Source organism: Triturus cristatus, chromosome 1_2 (assembly GCF_964204655.1).
Source record: "Triturus cristatus chromosome 1_2, aTriCri1.1, whole genome shotgun sequence".
NCBI classification, from domain to species: Eukaryota; Metazoa; Chordata; class Amphibia; order Caudata; family Salamandridae; genus Triturus; species Triturus cristatus.
In genome coordinates, this window is record NC_140580.1 from 288,801,225 (window position 1) to 288,821,419 (window position 20,195).

The 20,195-nt window shown below is 43.7% G+C and overlaps 1 protein-coding gene across 1 annotated transcript in view; it reads right to left on the minus strand.

The window, feature by feature from the left end:
- Window positions 1-1,448: 1,448 nt before the first annotated feature.
- LOC146867187 (beta-microseminoprotein-like) overlaps window positions 1,449-20,195 on the minus strand; it is a 174,652-nt gene continuing 155,905 nt past the window's right edge. The window contains exon 4 of the mRNA XM_085620392.1: window positions 1,449-1,581. Coding sequence (XP_085476518.1) covers window positions 1,449-1,581 — 133 coding nt within the window. The remainder of the gene's footprint in view (window positions 1,582-20,195) is intronic.

Sequence of the window (20,195 nt, forward strand, 5' to 3'; positions counted from 1 at the left end):
TTTTTTGCCTTTCCTCCAATCCATATGATTCAGAGACTCCTGTGTAAGATTCAGCAGGGTAATGCCCAAGTAATGGTGGTGGTCCCTTACTGGCCCAGACAGAGTTGGTTTCCTCCCCTGAAGCACATGGCATTTTGTCCCCTGTGAAACTCCCTCGTTCTCTTGCACCATTGAGTTTTTGCACTCAGCAGCAACTTCTTAGTCTTTCCTTCTCAGTCTGAAGGTTGAAATGATTAGTTTGAGGAACAAGGTGTACCTCCACATATTATAGATGTAGTACAAAAATCTAGGAGATCATCTACTCTTGCTGCCTATTCCAAGCACTGGAAAGTCTTTGATTTTTAGTGTTCTGAATGGGGATTTGCTTCAGTGGAATGTTCTGTATTTTCTATTCTGCAATTTCTCGTAGATGGTTTTCACAAAAATATTTTTCTTTCTACTTTGAGGTCACAATGGTATGCAATTAACGCATTCTATGTGAGAGGTGGCGTAGTCCATTATGAAATTTTCTGGAAGTCTACATTGTTTAAAAGCTTTGTTGTTACTAAACCTTTGGTTAAGTCTATGCTCCCCTCTTCGGATCTTCCCTTGATGTTATAGGCATTGCAGAATGCCCCCTTTGAGCCTTTGACCACGGTGGATCTCAAATGTATTTCCTTTAGGGGTTTTTTCTTCGTGGCTATCACTTCTGCACATTGGTTGTGGGAAGATTATGCTCTCCTGTTTCATCCTCCTTTTATCACTTTTCTGGATGACTCAGGAGTGCTTCGACCAGACCCTTCTTTTCTTCGTAAAGTTAAATTCTTCTCAAGAGTTTATTCGCCGAGACGGGGAATTGAACCCTGGTCCCGGACTAGACCTCTGCATCAGGGTCTGCCGCTCTAATGATTGAGCCACACTTCTCCATAGTGCAAACACAAACGCCCCAAATAAATAAATGTACTGTACTTGTGCAACACAATATGTGTCGTAATTTATAAAAACACACACTGTAAACATGCAGCATAATGTGATTACAGATCTTTGTGAACAAGTCAGACATTTAAATATTGCATATATTACCTTAACTGTATTGTCGATTCGACTTTCCTTGCATATTGTTTATTTCTCAGATATGTGTAAACCTAAGGTATTATATGATACCTGTGAGATCCCTATCCAGTACCCAAATTAAACTATATCAATTTGAGAGAAAATAACTCTTGATCTCTCACCCATGGCTATCTTTGTCATCTGGCCCCTCAGTAGTATGGTACCAAGACACCATAATCAGTTCCTGCAAAAAGAACTTGTTGGAGATGGTACTAATAGTAAGAGAACTACAAAGAGGTGCAGCTATATTTTATTTCACAAACGTGTAGATATTATTGCAAAAAGACAGATTTAACAATTATTCATTTTAATCTGTCAACATTATTATTTTTTATTATTTTTGAAATGTATATATTTTATCTGCCGACTGCAGCAAAGACTGGGCACTCAACAGTAGCGTTATTTTTTCTGACAACTCTGGTTACACATGCCTTGGAGTCCAAGAAAACCTTACAGTTCTTCTTATCGTATTCCACAGGTGTGATATATCTACAATAAAAGAAGAAATATGAGGGTACCATCAGATAGTGGGAAAAAAACATCTTCATCACATGTCTTAAGTACGGCAGGTTACCTCGTCATTCTGGTTTGCATGTACAATCCTGGCATATCGCTAAAAGTTATAAAGAAAGTGCTATAAAAAATTGTATAAGAAAAAGCACTATGATACCGGGAGGTAAAAAGAAAAATGCTTATTGAGCTATATATTTTTTTTACTTTTAACCATGCTGTGCAGTAGCCATGCTGCTCTACAACATGGCTAAACGAAATTGGTAAGGCCAATAGCTCTCAAATAAGCGTGACCTTCTGGCTTTGCCAATGCTTGTTAGACCTTAGCTCTTGGTTAGGTTGGATATGCTTTTAGCCCTTCATAGTCGGTGCCATGTAAAGAGGGGTGGGGCAAAATTCTACCTGTCAGATTGGTTGATGGATCCCTTTTCAGTCAGGGGCAGGGCCAGTGGCGACTGGTGACATTTGAAAGTGGTGAGGAGTAAAAGCTCAGGATGAGTGTCATGTGGAGAGCAGAGCGATCTGATTATCATAAGGAGGGTTTGGGGGGAAACGTTTGGGAAAAGAGTGGGCAAATGGTGCATTTTCAAGAAAATTTGAGAAATCAAGAAGGCTAATAAAGCAATTGTTGTTAGGTCATCATAAGGATGCAAAGGAATTTAAGCCTGTAACACGTGACACAGGCTGATACTACTTTGCATATTATAAAACCTCTGGTTGTATTTAATATTTTTATGTTTCGAGAGTTGCCACAGTCCTATCATAAAACAGAATACAAAAGCCATGTAACAGAGGGACCAATGGCAGCCGGCGTGGGCCGGTGGGACCATGGGGAGAAAATACTTACAAGGCTGCACTGTGAGCGAACGAAAATGGCCTGCTCACACTGTTTCCCTCAGAAAAGAGTTGAAAATACTTCTCTTCACCCAGTGGGGGTGTGCTTTTCGAGCCGAATGTTTCGTTCTGTTAGTACTACTCAAGGCGGATCGTATGGGTCTAGGAACTTGTCCAAGGACGCCCACATTCCCCTGCAGGGTTGTCTCCATGTCAAGACAGTGGCAAGGAAAATAGTAAACTTCTGGTATACTATCTCTTTTTCTCTCTACCTTCATTCCCATCCTTTCCCCTTTCCCTGACTGTGACAGTGGATAGGGGGCAGTCAAGCATATATTACCTGTAACTGTACTACAACTAACACAGCCAGTTCAGGCTGCCACCCTGTAACGACAAAGGGTTGACGATTACATGTTATATGTTATATGTTGTATAAAAACAATACAAAAAATATTGAAATAAGAAAATACTTCTGTTCAAGCAGGGGTGCAACAAAGGTACCATGTATATTCTAACTTGAAGGAGTGGGGGTAAGGGGATGAAGCATGAGAGAGAAAGAGAGGGAGGGAGGGAGTCTGAGAGGGTGGTAGGCATATAGAAAGTAAGAGCAGTGTATGTGTATGAGAGGGAGAGAAAAGAAAAAAGCGAGATAATGATAAGAGGTGAGAGACATGAGAGAGCAGAGGGAGAGCAGAGGAGGGGGAGAATTGGTGGGAGAGAGAGAGGGTCTGGAATCAGAAGTAGAGAGTGACACAGAGAAAGAGAACGTCTGAGCGAGGGAGGGAGAGTAGAAGAGAGTGTGAGAAAGGGAGAGAGTTGAAGAGAGAGTGAACGAAAAGTAAACTTTGTTTTCCTAGTGGAAGACTGGTGTACTCAGCAACCCAACTGTTCATGTAGGAGCACTATTTCTCTCTATGCTACACTATCAATTTACCCCATGTTTTCTCCTGAAACGTTGGCTGGTTTGCTTTATTTTACATTGTATTCATTTATTGTGATAAAGCGAAAAGCACTGCAGAAGATCAGTTTACCGTGGATAATTCATTATCCCTCCCTCTAAATCAACCCCTTGATACCTAAACAATGATTACTGTATTGTGATTTTATGTGGCACAGACATGGCCAAGAGGCATGTCAGCACCTAACAAGAGTTCAGTTATCAACAGCCAACAAAAGAGTACATTGCAGATACAAAAGAGGGGAAAAACTAAAAGCAGACATTCGGGCACACACACGCATAGACACTCAGCTCTGCTTCATGCTCGGAGCACATACCCACACATACAGACAGACAATCTGCACTGCCTCATATTTAGAGAACGAGAGCACTGCGGCCAGGGGCGACCGGTATGGCTTGCGGGTGGCGGGGCGGGCACGCGGGGTTGGGGCTTAGGAGGGAGGGAGATGGGGGCAGCGGGCTGCAATAAAAAAAATAATAATAACACTGACATTGCCGCCGCCGGGTCCCGCGTCTCAGGTCCTGCTCTCCTGTGTCCGATTTTAGGTCAGAACAGGAAGCAGGTAGCCAAGCTCCTACCCCTAAGCCAATCACAATGCTACAATGTAGCGCTGTGATGGGTCTGAGCGCCGTGACACAGCGCTCAGCCAGGGCTGTAGGGGTAGGAATGTTCTCCATGCAGCCTGTAATGCAGCCAGCATGGAGAGCAAGGAAGTGTGCATGAGTGTTTTGGGCGGCCCGAGAGGGCCGCCCAAACATTCATTGTGCACTTACAAGGGTTGTACACTCCCCCTGCTCTTCAGCCCCGCCCCCTCATTCAAACTGGCACAGAAGGAAAAAATTTAAAATGATAATAACATTAAGTTATTATCATTTAATTTTTTCCTTTCTTTTCCTGCTTGTAGGCAGTGAGGCGAAGCTCCTCCACCTTAGCGGAGGAGCCACCACTGAATGCGGCGTGTGCACACACCTAGACACTCTGCATTGCCTAATATCTAGAGCACAAGAGCACTGCAGCGTGTGCACATAAACACACACAAATACAGACACACCTAGACACTCTGCATAGCCTCACATCTAGAGCAAAGGGCACTACAGTGTGTGCGTGCACACACACACACACGTAGACCTTCCTCCAGCCAGTGTGACAGAGATGGAGGAGAATCCGAAGGGCTCACTTATTTAATAAAACCTTGTCACCAAGAAAGTGCTAAACAAGTGACCAACTGCATGTCAGTAGCCATGTGTAGTGCACATTGTGTAACCTGAAATGTTTCCAGGTGCTTCTTGCAGAAGTAGCAAATACCCCTATGCAAATAAACTCTATGAGAACACCACTTTTTAAAATATGCCACATTTAATGAGCAATCTTGGACACCAGTGGGGTTGTGATTGCTCGTACGTTCTCACAGAGCTCACTTCTTAACCCTTGGTATCCCCAGCCGTACTCATCGCACAGCAGCATAAGAGCAGAACAACCCCTCGCTCTATGCTCTGCTCTCCAGGCTCTGCTCAGCCTGCTGTCCTAAGGTATGGGGGTCCTTGCTCCTCTTGTGCTGGGGAGGGGGGCAGGCTGTATTTTATGATACACTTCCCATTAGCCCAGGATCACAGCGATGAACACTCATGACTTGCTGCCTCTGGGTGTGCAGCTCATCACCCTGAGGTCCGGTACCAACCCCGCAACTCCAGCAGCGGAGGAATTTGCTAATCTTTGGCAGCCCCTTACACAGCCATTGGCTTGATCAGGGGCTGCCAACGTTCATTTGGAGCCTTGGTGGCTGCTGCAGCAATCCCCTGGGCTCCTACATTGCAGAGTCTGTCGAGGGCTCATGTGTGCATGTCGGGCTGGTCGGAGCAAGGCTCCTTTCCAACCCGACATACACACTTCACCCAAAGTAGGCCAGACTCCTGGCAATCATCGTGAAGGCTCGGAAGGGAGGCTTCACCCTCGTCTCCCCCTCCATGTAACGTCTTTGCTCGGGTGATGGTCATGTTGGGCACTGCGGTAAAAAAAATCTTTATTGATTAAACATAAACATTTTTAATATGGCAAAGAAACAAGGGGAAAAAAGCCCCCACTTCCATATAGACATACCGCCCCTGGGCAGGACTAGGCATGATTAGCTTATGTTTAGTCAATGGAACAGAAAGCTAAACTAGAATAGGTCGGAATGGACCTCAAATAATTTTCAGGGCATAAGGCACACCCATAGGTGGTTTGTATAGCTGGTTTTGCATTGAGACTTAGGCTTGAGTGGGGCGAGTGCTAGGCATGGTCATATGCTGACTTGAGTGCCCTCAAAATATCCTACAATTTTTGGTTGCTACTGCAAAAGACAACAGTTGATTAGCGACGCCAGGATACTTATATGGTACTTGCCTATTGGCCTATGTTTGCCACCACACCTGAAGTGTTAGTGAAAAACTTAGTATCCTGAGTACAGTGTCAGGCTAATGATTAGAAGCAAGACCAGGCACTCTTTCAAAATTAGCCAGATTCTCTAGTGCAATTGATTTAGGCACTTCTCCATCACTTTTTTGCTATTGTTGGTAATTTTGTAATATGTTTATCTTGTACTTTATCCATTCTAGTGGAAATAACCAAGTCATAATACCCTCCATTCATTCTCATATCTTCTGGCAAGCAAAACAAAAAAATAAGCATCCGTAATCTCAATCAATCAATCAATCAAAGACATTTATAGAGCGCACTACTTACCCGTAGGGTCTCAAGGCGCTAAGGGGGGGGGGGGGTGCCGTTACTGCTCGAACAGCCAGGTCTTGAGCTTCTTCCTGAAGGAGAGGTGGTCTTGGGTCAGGCGCAGGTCGGTCGGGAGGGAGTTCCAGGTCTTGGCGGCCAGGTAGGAGAAGGACCTTCCTCCTGTTGTCGCTCTACGGATGCGTGGGACGGCGGCGAGGGCGTGACTGGCTGAATGGAGGTGGCGTTTGGGAGCGTAGAAGTTGATTCGGTTGTTGAGGTAGCTCGGGCCTTGATCGTGTAGGGCTTTGTGTGCGTGGGTGAGGAGACGGAAGGTGATTCTTTTGTTGACGGGGAGCCAGTGCAGGTCTCTCAGGTGTCCGGAGATGTGGCTGTTACGTGGGATGTCGAGGATGAGTCGTTTTCCTATTGTATAGTGATATGGCTTTTACCAAGCTGCTTCAATTCACACACAAAAAGAAGGGCAAAGAGGTACTACTCTGTGACAGAGCAGCAGCGGGGGCGGACCCAAGGCACCCCGGGGGCACATCCGAGGACAAACTTCCACTGACCGGAAGGCCAGCCCCCGACCCGGACGGAAGAAGAAAAGCGGAAGAGGCAGAACAAGCGTTGGGTTTCGACGAGGCGGAAGGAGGCCGGAGAACGGACCCTGGGGACGAGTACAGCGACGAGGAAGAAGGGAGCACTGTAACGGAAGGAGGATCCGGACCGGGCAAGAACAGAGGAGCGGAAAGCGGAGGAGTGAAGAACCAAGGACCGGGCAAGAGGAGCGGAGGAGACAGCGTCGGAGTCCAGAGGCAACGGCCAGCGAGAGTGGGGAACTCCAGGGCAACATCCCTCGGGAAGGCGTGGAGGACGAGGCAGCGGTATAAGGCAAGTGGCGAGTGGGGCAAGGAGGGTCTGGCAGAGCTGGGCGATGTACCGGGTGGCATTTCTGGGATACTGAGGTGCGGAATAAAGAAGTCCAGCTAAGCGGCGTTTGCGCAACTGGGGCACAGATAGGCCTCCTGTGGAACTAGAACTCCTGGCCTTTCCTCCCTTCGTGCACGGGCGGGTTCCCTTTATTTCTGTAGGTATTCTTTGGTGCATAGCCTCTTGTTTGTTTGTGTCCCTTAGAGCAACCGGGTGAGGTAACACGGTGCTACGGGCTAGAGGCCCCTTTTCTGTTGTCATCAAACGGGTGGGAGCAAAAATAGAAAATACAGGGTCTCTAACTGCCTGTTCCACTCTCCATTTCCCCGAGGCGGAGACCCCAGGAGGAAGAGCCCTCCCAAGAAAGACCAGAAGACCCCTTGGAGGGACGACAAGAATCCAGACCTGAGACCCCAAAAGACACAGGACACAAATAAAAACCCAAAGTCACTGAGCTTTACTTAATAAACACGATGTTATACCGAATCCCTGGCCTTGCGTCCTTTCTGGTGTGTGACATACTCCTTTTCCATCCTTCCTATAATCTTTATACTGTAACCCCAAAACTAGAAAAAGTAGGAAGAGATAGGTTGGCAAGAGATATCACCTGTCTCTTTTGTGATCTTGGGAAAACATGAGGTTTTAAAAGTATGTCCTCACCCACTAGATAGTGGCATGCCTCATCATAGGGCTGCTACTACATCCCTGCGCAGACCAACGCCTGGGATGGAGCATAGGAAGGGGAGGACATTACAAATATAAATGTGTTGGGATCCATGCAGTTGACAAACAGAAGGTGAATTCCCTCTCCAAATTTAATCTTTTAACCCTATCAAGGCGAACCCAGGAATAAAGAATTGAGAAAGGGCATCTCTGAGTTAGTTTTTAACAGCTTTTATCTTCTTTTTGTTAACTGCATGGATCCCAGCACATTTATGTTTGTAATGTCCTCCCCTCCCTTTGCTCCATCCCAGGCGTTGGTCTGTTCAGGGATGTTGTAGCAGCCCTATGTTGAAGCATGCCACTATCTAGTGGACAGAGTGTTATTGCTGTGGTGTGATGATGCAGTGAAAATAAAGTAGTTACTTGCCTGTAATAATTGTTTTGCAGATAAGATCTTTTCTCAAGTCACATGCTCTACATTTATACTACAACAAACAAAAGGAGGAAATATCTTGAATATCATAAAGTGCATGTATATGGTCTATCTGAGACCGGTAAGTAATAGCACCCAGAGAAATCGGTGCTCACCTTACATTTGTCTTGGACTTGTGTGAGATTAAAGAAGAGTTTTTATGGTATATATCTATATATATATATATATCCAACAAACACGATCGCGTCTGCTCCAGCCTCTTTGGTTTGAGGAGTGTTCAGAGAGGTAGCGAGCCTCATATATCCAACGCACAACTAGAACAAGCCACCGGAACCAATATCCCAGGTCAAAAATCACGGAGCCATCACTCAGTTTAATATCAGTGTAAGTTTACTTCACACACGGCAACATTCGACAACCCAACGCGTTTTGGAGCTCACGCACTCCTTGGTGACGGGTTAGGCATATGCATACTATCTTCCTTATTTAAAGAGACAAGTTGGGTGTTTCTGCAAACAACATTCAAAAAATACTTTGCATTGTTTTTGTATTTTAACATGAGCATCAAGAGCAGTTTCTGTGAGCGTTTTTTAACATAGATTCCGCTTAATCCACAAATCATGCTCATCCTCTTCTATTGGGGAGGATGGAGTCAATAAAAAAGTATTTCAGGTCTTTAGGGTCTGCATTATGGAATTCACTGAAATGTCTGGCCACCGGGTAGGCTGGATCCCTGTTTTTTATTGCCTTTATGTGCTGGAGTAACCTCTTGTGTCCTTGCAGTATAGTACTGCCTATATATCGTAGGCCACATGGGCACCAGCACATAAACCACAAAATCAGATTTGCAGGTAAGGGCCTTGTTGACAGGTTTTTCTTGTTCCCCAAAGGGTGTTTCATAAGTAGTTCGGCTGGTTCCAAACAGATATGCCTTGCACGTCTTCCATTTGAAGAACCCTTTTCTTTGGGAAAGCCAAGTCCCACTGGTTTGGCCATCAGGGTCATTTTGGACTAGGACATCCCTCATAGAGGGTGCCCTACTGTAGGTGATGGCTGGCCTCTTCGGAAGTAGGTGACCTATTGTGGGATCTCCTAATACTAGGGGCCAATTTCTTTCGATGATGTTTCTGATCTGTTTTTCTTGTTTGCAGTACCCTAAAATAAACCTGAAAGTGTCTGCATCTTGTTTCTTTTCATTTTCTCTCTGTGTTTTTCTTGAGGAGGGTTTCCCTGGGGACTGTGTTACTGTGTTTGATGGCCGCAAAATATATATATATATATATATATATATATATATATATATATATATATATATATATATATATTACCTACTGGCAGTCGCCAGTAGGTAGTTATAGTTAGGACCGTGTTTCCATAGGAAATCTCAAAATTCTATTTTGAATAACTTTGGCGCCGGTAGACAAATCCACGTGAAATTTTCAAAACTAATGGGGCGCTCCGCTCAGCTCCTACTCTGAAAGTTTCGGGGTGATTCGTCAAGCGGGGGCCGAGAAAAAAGGGGGGTCCCAAAACGCGTTTTCCCCATGCATTTTTCCATAGGGACTTTAGTCGCAGCTACAGCCCGAACGGCTGAACAGAATTATGTGAAATTTGGCAGAGAGGTAGCCATAAGGTCCATGAAGTGCAGGTTTGGTGTAAATCTATTCAGTATTTCCTGAGGAATTAGCATTTAAATCAATATATATATCTGTACGCGCGCAGCGTGCGCGCACTGAGCAAGACCTGTGCGCGCACCCTGCCGTGCGCGAGCGCACTTCTGATTGGTTGTTAGATGTCAGTAAACATTCGAATCGGTGGAAATCAGGAAGCGGCGGCCGCCATTTTGTCTCTCGCATAAAGAGGGGGTGATAAACAAAGGGGGAGAACGTGAAAAGGGGGCAGAGTGGGGAGATATTGACCCACTAGGCATTGTAAGGGGGTCACAGTAGGACCTTGTAGGGCAAAAAAAAAGATTTATATTTTGAAAAAAAATATCGCCGAGTGCGCGCACCCAGCGCGCACCCGAAATTTTTTTTAAAAACAAAAAAATTATAAAAATTTGCAATTAAGTGAAAAGATATAAGGTGGCTCTAAAAGAGCCCTTGTGTTTATTGTGTGTTTTTTGGTACCTACAAGTAAGTACCGATGCAGAGTCTAAAGTTCAAGAGGAAGACTCTGTTGCCTTCATCAGTGAAGTGTACACCATCTCCTCTATAAATGTCTTGCATGTTGTAACGCAAGTTGTTGTGGTATATAGAACCCATACCATAGTCTCTGAGGAAAGCAGAAATAGATTTGTTGACGTGCTTCCTTGCTTTGTCAATCTGCGGACAAAATTGGTTGGACCAGTTCCACTTTTGCCTTTGGCATATGTTAGAATATACAAGGGCAGTTTGTGGAAAAAGCGACATCAATTGCACAAAGGTGTCCTTAATAAGCATTTCCAGACCTACCCCAGTTAAAGTGCCTAGGTCATTACCACCACAGTGCACAATAATAAGGTTAGGCTGTGGGAGATGTAGAAAGGTTTTCACCAAAGGCATTAATTGGTGCCACTTTAACCCTCTCTGACCAATCCATTTAATGTCTACATTTGGCAAAGCAAGGTCTCTCACCATACCTCTTTTTTCTGAAAAATTTTCACTCCAGAAGACATAGCTGTGACCTACAATCCACACTGTGAACATCTTCCAAGGAGATCTGGATGCACTCAGGAGGTGTCTTTCAGTAGAAAGGCAATATGAAATGAAAGACAGTTGAAAAATGGGGGCATACATAGTTTTTTTTATAAAAATAACTCATTGGCTGTTTCAAACCATTCTACACTAAAAACTAGGCTGTATGTTTAAATTTTAAAAAGCATGTTTTGTATTGGTTCAGAAAAATGTGTTACCAAAGAACATTACTATGGATTTGCTGTTAGGTTTGAAAAGTCAAGCACTCTTGCTCTTTGGATATGAAACATTGTCTGCTGAACTTCTGACCTCTCTCCTCACAGCAGTGTTCCATGACCTGTTGCTATGGTAGCAGGCAGGAGACAAGTTGGGGGAAGGGTACATTTGGAAAGGGGTTGAAGTTTTCAACCAATAGAAATGTGTGATTTCATTTGAAAATAAGTGGGAAGCACTGAGATTTGAAATTAACATGTATATGTGTGAAAAAAGAGAGGGAAACATTGCCATTTACTGGTTCTGGAGAGAGGAGAGAGGTATGGAGCTCTGATATTCTGACTCTGATAGTCTGCTGTTTGAGTGGCACATTTCTTTCTCAACTAACTATTTTAAAAGGTGAGTTATGAGTTTGAGAGGGGATGTATGTGGTGATTTTTGAGATAAATATTAGAATTGTGAATCTTCTTCAAAAGTTATGTTTTACATTTTGAGGTTTGCGAGATATTTAACTGTTTTGAACTTGTAAGATATTATGGAGTATGTTTTCACAATAAGTTTATGTGTACTGGTAAGAATGAGGAATACTGTTTTGTGCCTACCATCAAACCATGAGTCTGTGTGCAGAGAAGAATTGTTGACAGAGATAGAATTTGCGTTGCTGTTGAAAAGTAAGACTTGCAGTTGAAAGGAAAGGACAGCTTGTTTTTAATTGTGATGGTTAGGATTTAGCAGAAATCACTTTGAAAGAAAAGAGAGGAAAATGGCAGCACATTTGAAATTAGCATTAGTTCTGTAAGAATTGCTGACCCAGGAAAGGGGCAGCCTGTGTTTTTTGCCTACCAACACAGCATGAGTCTGTGTGCATATAGGAATTGTTGTCTGAGATTTAATTTGTGAAGTTGTTGTTCTGTAAGGATTGCAGACCCAGGAAAGGGGCAGCCTGTGTTTTGTGCCTACCAACACAGCATGAGTCTGTGTGAATATAGGAATTGTGGCCAGAGATGTATTTTGTGTTGCAGTTGTTTTGTAAAACATGCAGTTGCAGGAAAGGGACAGCTTGTTTTCTTCAAATGTGGTGGTTAGCAGTCAGCAGAAATCACTTAATCGCAAATGAGAGGCAAAAGCTAAAACATTTGAAACCAACAGGGTAGATTTCCCTTTCAAAATAGCAAAGGCACAGGTAGTTGCCATATGTTCAAAACTGAAACTAACCTTTCGCACACATGCACTGTTACATACATCCCAGCAGTCTTCATGCAGTTTTGAAGTCTCTTTGCTCATCTGTCTTGCACCAGACAATACACAGTCTCCAGACACACACTCTTGGCACACACGCAGCACCTTCTCCAACACTCTCATGCGTAGTACTCAGCTCTGTGTGATGTTTCAGATAGCACTGTGTAATGCAAACACATTCAACGTTACCAAGGCCTCATTTTTATTGATCTAGTCTAATCACTCACCCTGTAACACATGGTCATGGTCTCAAGGAGCTGTTAGGACATGTGCTGTTTTCTGCCTCTGTAGATTGTTTTTTTTTGCCCGCTGTTAAATGATGAATACAATTGTTTTCACTATTTTAAGTGAAAATTAAAAAATTCTGAAAGCAGCAAAAAAAGGGCAAAAAATTGCTTTGTAAAATATGTAAAAACATGTCATGCTTTTTGTAATGTATGATTGAATATTAATACTTTTTTTGCAGAACTAGAAAGAAAAAATAAAAAAAGAAATTCTGTTCCCTTGCAAAATACTAAAAAAAATTTTTTTCCAAATAATGTTTTTTTTTTTAAAAATAAGTGAAAAATATTTGTATTTCTCAAGCCTCCCTTTTCATGCTTCCATTTCTTCACCTCTTTTTGTACATTAAATTTTTTTTTTTTTTTAATTTTTAAAAAACATCCTTGGTTGCGCACAGGGTGCGCGCACCCTAAAAAAAAAAAATAATAAATCCCCCCAAAAATTTTGGGGGTTTAGTTTTTAAGCCCTTGAGTTAATGGAGGGAAACAGGAATAGAAAAACGAAAAAAAAAAAAACATCTACGGCCTACTGCACTCATGCGCATCAAATTTTCTCTGAATGAGATCAAGACTGGTCTCACACACAGAAATAAGTGGACCGCAATCAGTGCAGCGTGTGGACAACCTCGCAAAACAAGGTGGTCCAAAAAGAGGTGTGGAAGAAGGCAAAGGCACCACTGCAGAAGAAGTGCTCGCCTGAGCTGCCGAAGATGTGCTCGGCTGAGCTGCTGCAGATGTCGTCGGTGGAGCAGGTGGAGGGTTTGCTCCAGAAGCTCGACGAAAAGTCACTGGATGCATTTTGTCAACATGCCTCAACATAGTGTGAATGCTAAAAGAATACTTCTTGTTAGGATTCCCACGTGACAAGACTTTTTGACAAAGTACACAAGTAACTTTAGGTGCATTTACCTTTTTTTTTGTCCCTCTGGAAAAGTGAAAAACTGCAATATAAAGCTGTCTTTCTGCTTCCTGATCCTCTGCCTCTCAAGAGTGTCCTGGTCACTGTCTGAAGATGGTTGCTGTTCAGCCATTGTCTCTCAACAACAGAATAGCTCTTCGGAAGTAGGTGACCTATTGTGGGATCTCCTAATACTAGGGGCCAATTTCTTTCGATGATGTTTCTGATCTGTTTTTCTTGTTTGCAGTACCCTAAAATAAACCTGAAAGTGTCTGCATCTTGTTTCTTTTCATTTTCTCTCTGTGTTTTTCTTGAGGAGGGTTTCCCTGGGGACTGTGTTACTGTGTTTGATGGCCGCAAAATATATATATATATATATATATATATATATATATATATATATATATATATATATTACCTACTGGCAGTCGCCAGTAGGTAGTTATAGTTAGGACCGTGTTTCCATAGGAAATCTCAAAATTCTATTTTGAATAACTTTGGCGCCGGTAGACAAATCCACGTGAAATTTTCAAAACTAATGGGGCGCTCCGCTCAGCTCCTACCCTGAAAGTTTCGGGGTGATTCGTCAAGCGGGAGCCGAGAAAAAAGGGGGGTCCCAAAACGCGTTTTCCCCATGCATTTTTCCATAGGGACTTTAGTCGCAGCTACAGCCCGAACGGCTGAACAGAATTATGTGAAATTTGGCAGAGAGGTAGCCATAAGGTCCATGAAGTGCAGGTTTGGTGTAAATCTGTTCAGTATTTCCTGAGAAATTAGCATTTAAATCAATATATATATCTGAACGCGCGCAGCGTGCGCGCACTGAGCAAGACCTGTGCGCGCACCCTGCCGTGCACGAGCGCACTTCTGATTGGTTGTTAGATGTCAGTAAACATTCGAATCGGTGGAAATCAGGAAGCGGCGGCCGCCATTTTGTCTCTCGCATAAAGAGGGGGTGATAAACAAAGGGGGAGAACGTGAAAAGGGGGCAGAGTGGGGAGATATTGACCCACTAGGCATTGTAAGGGGGTCACAGTAGGACCTTGTAGGGCAAAAAAAAAGATTTATATTTTGAAAAAAAATATCGCCGAGTGCGCGCACCCAGCGCGCACCCGAAAAAAAATTTAAAAACAAAAAAATTATAAAAATTTGCAATTAAGTGAAAAGATATAAGGTGGCTCTAAAAAGAGCCCTTGTGTTTATTGTGTGTTTTTTGGTACCTACAAGTAAGTACCGATGCAGAGTCTAAAGTTCAAGAGGAAGACTCTGTTGCCTTCATCAGTGAAGTGTACACCATCTCCTCTATAAATGTCTTGCATGTTGTAACGCAAGTTGTTGTGGTATATAGAACCCATACCATAGTCTCTGAGGAAAGCAGAAATAGATTTGTTGACGTGCTTCCTTGCTTTGTCAATCTGCGGACAAAATTGGTTGGACCAGTTCCACTTTTGCCTTTGGCATATGTTAGAATATACAAGGGCAGTTTGTGGAAAAAGCGACATCAATTGCACAAAGGTGTCCTTAATAAGCATTTCCAGACCTACCCCAGTTAAAGTGCCTAGGTCATTACCACCACAGTGCACAATAATAAGGTTAGGCTGTGGGAGATGTAGAAAGGTTTTCACCAAAGGCATTAATTGGTGCCACTTTAACCCTCTCTGACCAATCCATTTAATGTCTACATTTGGCAAAGCAAGGTCTCTCACCATACCTCTTTTTTCTGAAAATTTTTCACTCCAGAAGACATAGCTGTGACCTACAATCCACACTGTGAACATCTTCCAAGGAGATCTGGATGCACTCAGGAGGTGTCTTTCAGTAGAAAGGCAATATGAAATGAAAGACAGTTGAAAAATGGGGGCACACATAGTTTTTTTTATAAAAATAACTCATTGGCTGTTTCAAACCATTGTACACTAAAAACTAGGCTGTATGTTTAAATTTTAAAAAGCATGTTTTGTATTGGTTCAGAAAAATGTGTTACCAAAGAACATTACTATGGATTTGCTGTTAGGTTTGAAAAGTCAAGCACTCTTGCTCTTTGGATATGAAACATTGTCTGCTGAACTTCTGACCTCTCTCCTCACAGCAGTGTTCCATGACCTGTTGCTATGGTAGCAGGCAGGAGACAAGTTGGGGGAAGGGTACGTTTGGAAAGGGGTTGAAGTTTTCAACCAATAGAAATGTGTGATTTCATTTGAAAAAAAGTGGGAAGCACTGAGATTTGAAATTAACATGTATATGTGTGAAAAAAGAGAGGGAAACATTGCCATTTACTGGTTCTGGAGAGAGGAGAGAGGTATGGAGCTCTCATATTCTGACTCTGATAGTCTGCTGTTTGAGTGGCACATTTCTTTCTCAACTAACTATTTTAAAAGGTGAGTTATGAGTTTGAGAGGGGATGTATGTGGTGATTTTTGAGATAAATATTAGAATTGTGAATCTTCTTCAAAAGTTATGTTTTACATTTTGAGGTTTGCGAGATATTTAACTGTTTTGAACTTGTAAGATATTATGGAGTATGTTTTCACAATAAGTTTATGTGTACTGGTAAGAATGAGGAATACTGTTTTGTGCCTACCATCAAACCATGAGTCTGTGTGCAGAGAAGAATTGTTGACAGAGATTTAATTTGCGTTGCTGTTGAAAAGTAAGACTTGCAGTTGAAAGGAAAGGACAGCTTGTTTTTAATTGTGATGGTTAGGATTTAGCAGAAATCACTTTGAAAGAAAAGAGAGGAAAATGGCAGCACATTTGAAATTAGCATTAGTTCTGTAAGAATTGCTGACCCAGGAAAGGGGCAGCCTGTGTTTTGTGCCTACCAACACAGCATGAGTCTGTGTGCATATAGGAATTGTTGTCTGAGATTTAATTTGTGAAGTTGTTGTTCTGTAAGGATTGCAGACCCAGGAAAGGGGCAGCCTGTGTTTTGTGCCTACCAACACAGCATGAGTCTGTGTGAATATAGGAATTGTGGCCAGAGATGTATTTTGTGTTGCAGTTGTTTTGTAAAACATGCAGTTGCAGGAAAGGGACAGCTTGTTTTCTTCAAATGTGGTGGTTAGCAGTCAGCAGAAATCACTTAATCGCAAATGAGAGGCAAAAGCTAAAACATTTGAAACCAACAGGGTAGATTTCCCTTTCAAAATAGCAAAGGCACAGGTAGTTGCCATATGTTCAAAACTGAAACTAACCTTTCGCACACATGCACTGTTACATACATCCCAGCAGTCTTCATGCAGTTTTGAAGTCTCTTTGCTCATCTGTCTTGCACCAGACAATACACAGTCTCCAGACACACACTCTTGGCACACACGCAGCACCTTCTCCAACACTCTCATGCGTAGTACTCAGCTCTGTGTGATGTTTCAGATAGCACTGTGTAATGCAAACACATTCAACGTTACCAAGGCCTCATTTTTATTGATCTAGTCTAATCGCTCACCCTGTAACACATGGTCATGGTCTCAAGGAGCTGTTAGGACATGTGCTGTTTTCTGCCTCTGTAGATTGTTTTTTTTTGCCCGCTGTTAAATGATGAATACAATTGTTTTCACTATTTTAAGTGAAAATTAAAAAATTCTGAAAGCAGCAAAAAAAGGGCAAAAAATTGCTTTGTAAAATATGTAAAAACATGTCATGCTTTTTGTAATGTATGATTGAATATTAATACTTTTTTTGCAGAACTAGAAAGAAAAAATAAAAAAAGAAATTCTGTTCCCTTGCAAAATACTAAAAAAAAATTTTTTTCCAAATAATGTATTTTTAAAAAATTAAGTGAAAAATATTTGTATTTCTCAATCCTCCCTTTTCATGTTTCCATTTCTTCACCTCTTTTTGTACATAATTTTTTTTTTTTTTTTTTAATTTTTAAAAAACATCCTTGGTTGCGCACAGGGTGCGCGCACCCTAAAAAAAAAAAAAAAAAAAATCCCCCCAAAAATTTTGGGGGTTTAGTTTTTAAGCCCTTGAGTTAATGGAGGGAAACAGGAATAGAAAAACGAAAAAAAAAAAAAAACATCTACGGCCTACTGCACTCATGCGCATCAAATTTTCTCTGAATGAGATCAAGACTGGTCTCACACACAGAAATAAGTGGACCGCAATCAGTGCAGCGTGTGGACAACCTCGCAAAACAAGGTGGTCCAAAAAGAGGTGTGGAAGAAGGCAAAGGCACCACTGCAGAAGAAGTGCTCGCCTGAGCTGCCGAAGATGTGCTCGGCTGAGCTGCTGCAGATGTCGTCGGTGGAGCAGGTGGAGGGTTTGCTCCAGAAGCTCGACGAAAAGTCACTGGATGCATTTTGTCAACATGCCTCAACATAGTGTGAATGCTAAAAGAATACTTCTTGTTAGGATTCCCACGTGACAAGACTTTTTGACAAAGTACACAAGTAACTTTAGGTGCATTTTCCTTTTTTTGTCCCTCTGGAAAAGTGAAAAACTGCCATATAAAGCTGTCTTTCTGCTTCCTGATCCTCTGCCTCTCAAGAGTGTCCTGGTCACTGTCTGAAGATGGTTGCTGTTCAGCCATTGTCTCTCAACAACAGAATAGCTCCTTCTCCAAGGAATCAGAACTAATAAGGAGGGGAGTAGGTGTGGTTTGGGAAGAATCTGGAACTGAAAGTACTTCATGCCAATCAAAAGTGATGATTCATGATCACATGACTTGCCATGAGGGGATTGGGTGTGGTGTTGAAACAATCAGAAACTGAAAGTAATGATAACCAATAAGAAGTGTTGTTTTATTAAGCATATAACCCAAGGTGCGCGCACTGCGCAAGCTCCGAGCGCGCACCTTGTGATTACGCATGCGCGAACGCGTAGGAGCGCATGTGCATACGTCATATGCGCGTACGTAACGCGCATACGTTGAACACGCGTATACGCGAACGTTATTGCGCGTAATTTAAAGCGTATGCGGAAGTGAACCGCGTGGAGCGCGTACGACGCACGCACGCATGCGTATGTACGTACGCATACGTACTGGGTGCGCGCTCCCAGCGCGCACTATAACGTATATATGCGTACGTAAATTACGTACGCCGGTATTCATAAAAAACTTACGAAAACGTACTAGGAGCGCGCTCAGAGCGCGCACCCCAAGAATTTATATTATTTATCCTAATTGAAATTTTAAAAAAAGAGCAAAAACAAATAAAAGGATACAGATAATATATAAATAAATACATAGGAATTTTATTTTTATTATTAAAAAAAAATATTTAATTTAATAATTCAAAAATTAGCATTTAAAAAACCGTACAAATTCACTGAAAAAAACCAAAGGTTTCACACACGTTATAGTTAGGAATTAGCATTTAAAAAACCTTGCAATTCACTGAAAAAACCATAGGTTTCACACATGTTATAGTTAGCTGGACATTTCTCTCATACAAAACCAATGAAATTCCCCCATTATAGTTAGTTCAGCTAACTATAACTCGCGCGCCCGCAATGCACTGCTGATGACGTCACATATTACATCACTCATGACATGGTCAGTGACATCACTCATGACATCACTGATGACATCTCAAATAACATCACTGATGACATCATCATTGTGGTAGAGTGGCAGACCTCCTCTCCCCCTAATATAACCTTTGATACACACATTCAAAAATAGAGACTAAAGGGAGGAGCCTAGCGCGCAACCAAGATGGCCGCGTAGGTGCGAGGCTCCCGAGGACCACCACGACCTCCTGAATTAATCCTGGCTATATCCTGTCCTTGTTGAGGGGACTGCATCGGTGAACCCGAGCTGAGGCGCCATCCGTTTTTCCTTTTCGAATCGGACCCCGGACACCGGTGGGAGCACCGATTGAAGGTTGCGGCCTTCTCCGCGCTGGCCCCCCGGATTGGAGTAGTGGGGCGATCCGGGGACAAAGCGAACAACAGCGGCGGGCAGGGCTGGGCGACTCGCGTACCCCGTGCTTTCACTTTCGCTTTTGCGCTCTCCTTGCCCTCAAGCGAGGTAGGGTTGCGGAGCGGGGTGCGGTGGTGTGGCCTTGTCCAGGTGCCCGGCTGACCTGCCGGCCGCGAGTCGTCCCGCGGCCCAGTGGTCGCCCTCCCCCCCCCCGGCACCCGTGAACTGGTTTATCGGCCCTTTTGAGGAGATTGGCACGACGGTGGGAGAGCAGGCATGTCCACCAAACAAGATGGCGACCGGGCGAAGGTGAAGACGACCCGCCGCGGCCCGGCGCCTCAATCCAATAGTATGGACCGCTACACCCTCCAGAAGGGATCTCCGGAGACATCGCGCACATCCCCGGCGGGCCCGACGGAGGCATCTGCTCAACCGGTGGATCTGACCCTCCGGGACGTCATGGGCGCCATCGCAGAGATGAAGGCCTCGGTGGACCAGCGCTTCGACACCCTAGCGCAAAAGATAGACTCGGTCCTGGTGGATGTTAGCCTTGTGAGGGCTGACTTGTCCAAAACCAACGACCGGGTCGATTCCCTGGCCCACACCACAACGAGCCTCACGACGGACGTGGTGGCCCTCCAAAAGGAGGTGCGCCGGCTTGGCCAGGCGAGCGCCCTGATGGACCGGCGACTGGAGGATTCCGAGGGTCGGGCCCGGAGGAATAACGTTCGCATTGTGGGAGTGCCGGAGGGACGAGAGGCGGAGGCGGCAGATCTTTTTGTGGAGGAATTGATCCTTACCCATCTCCAGCCCCGGGGCTGAGTAAGCTTTTTGCGGTGGAACGTGCTCACCGGGTCCCTGGGGGCAGACCTAAGGCCGGTGCCCCGCCGCGGCCTCTC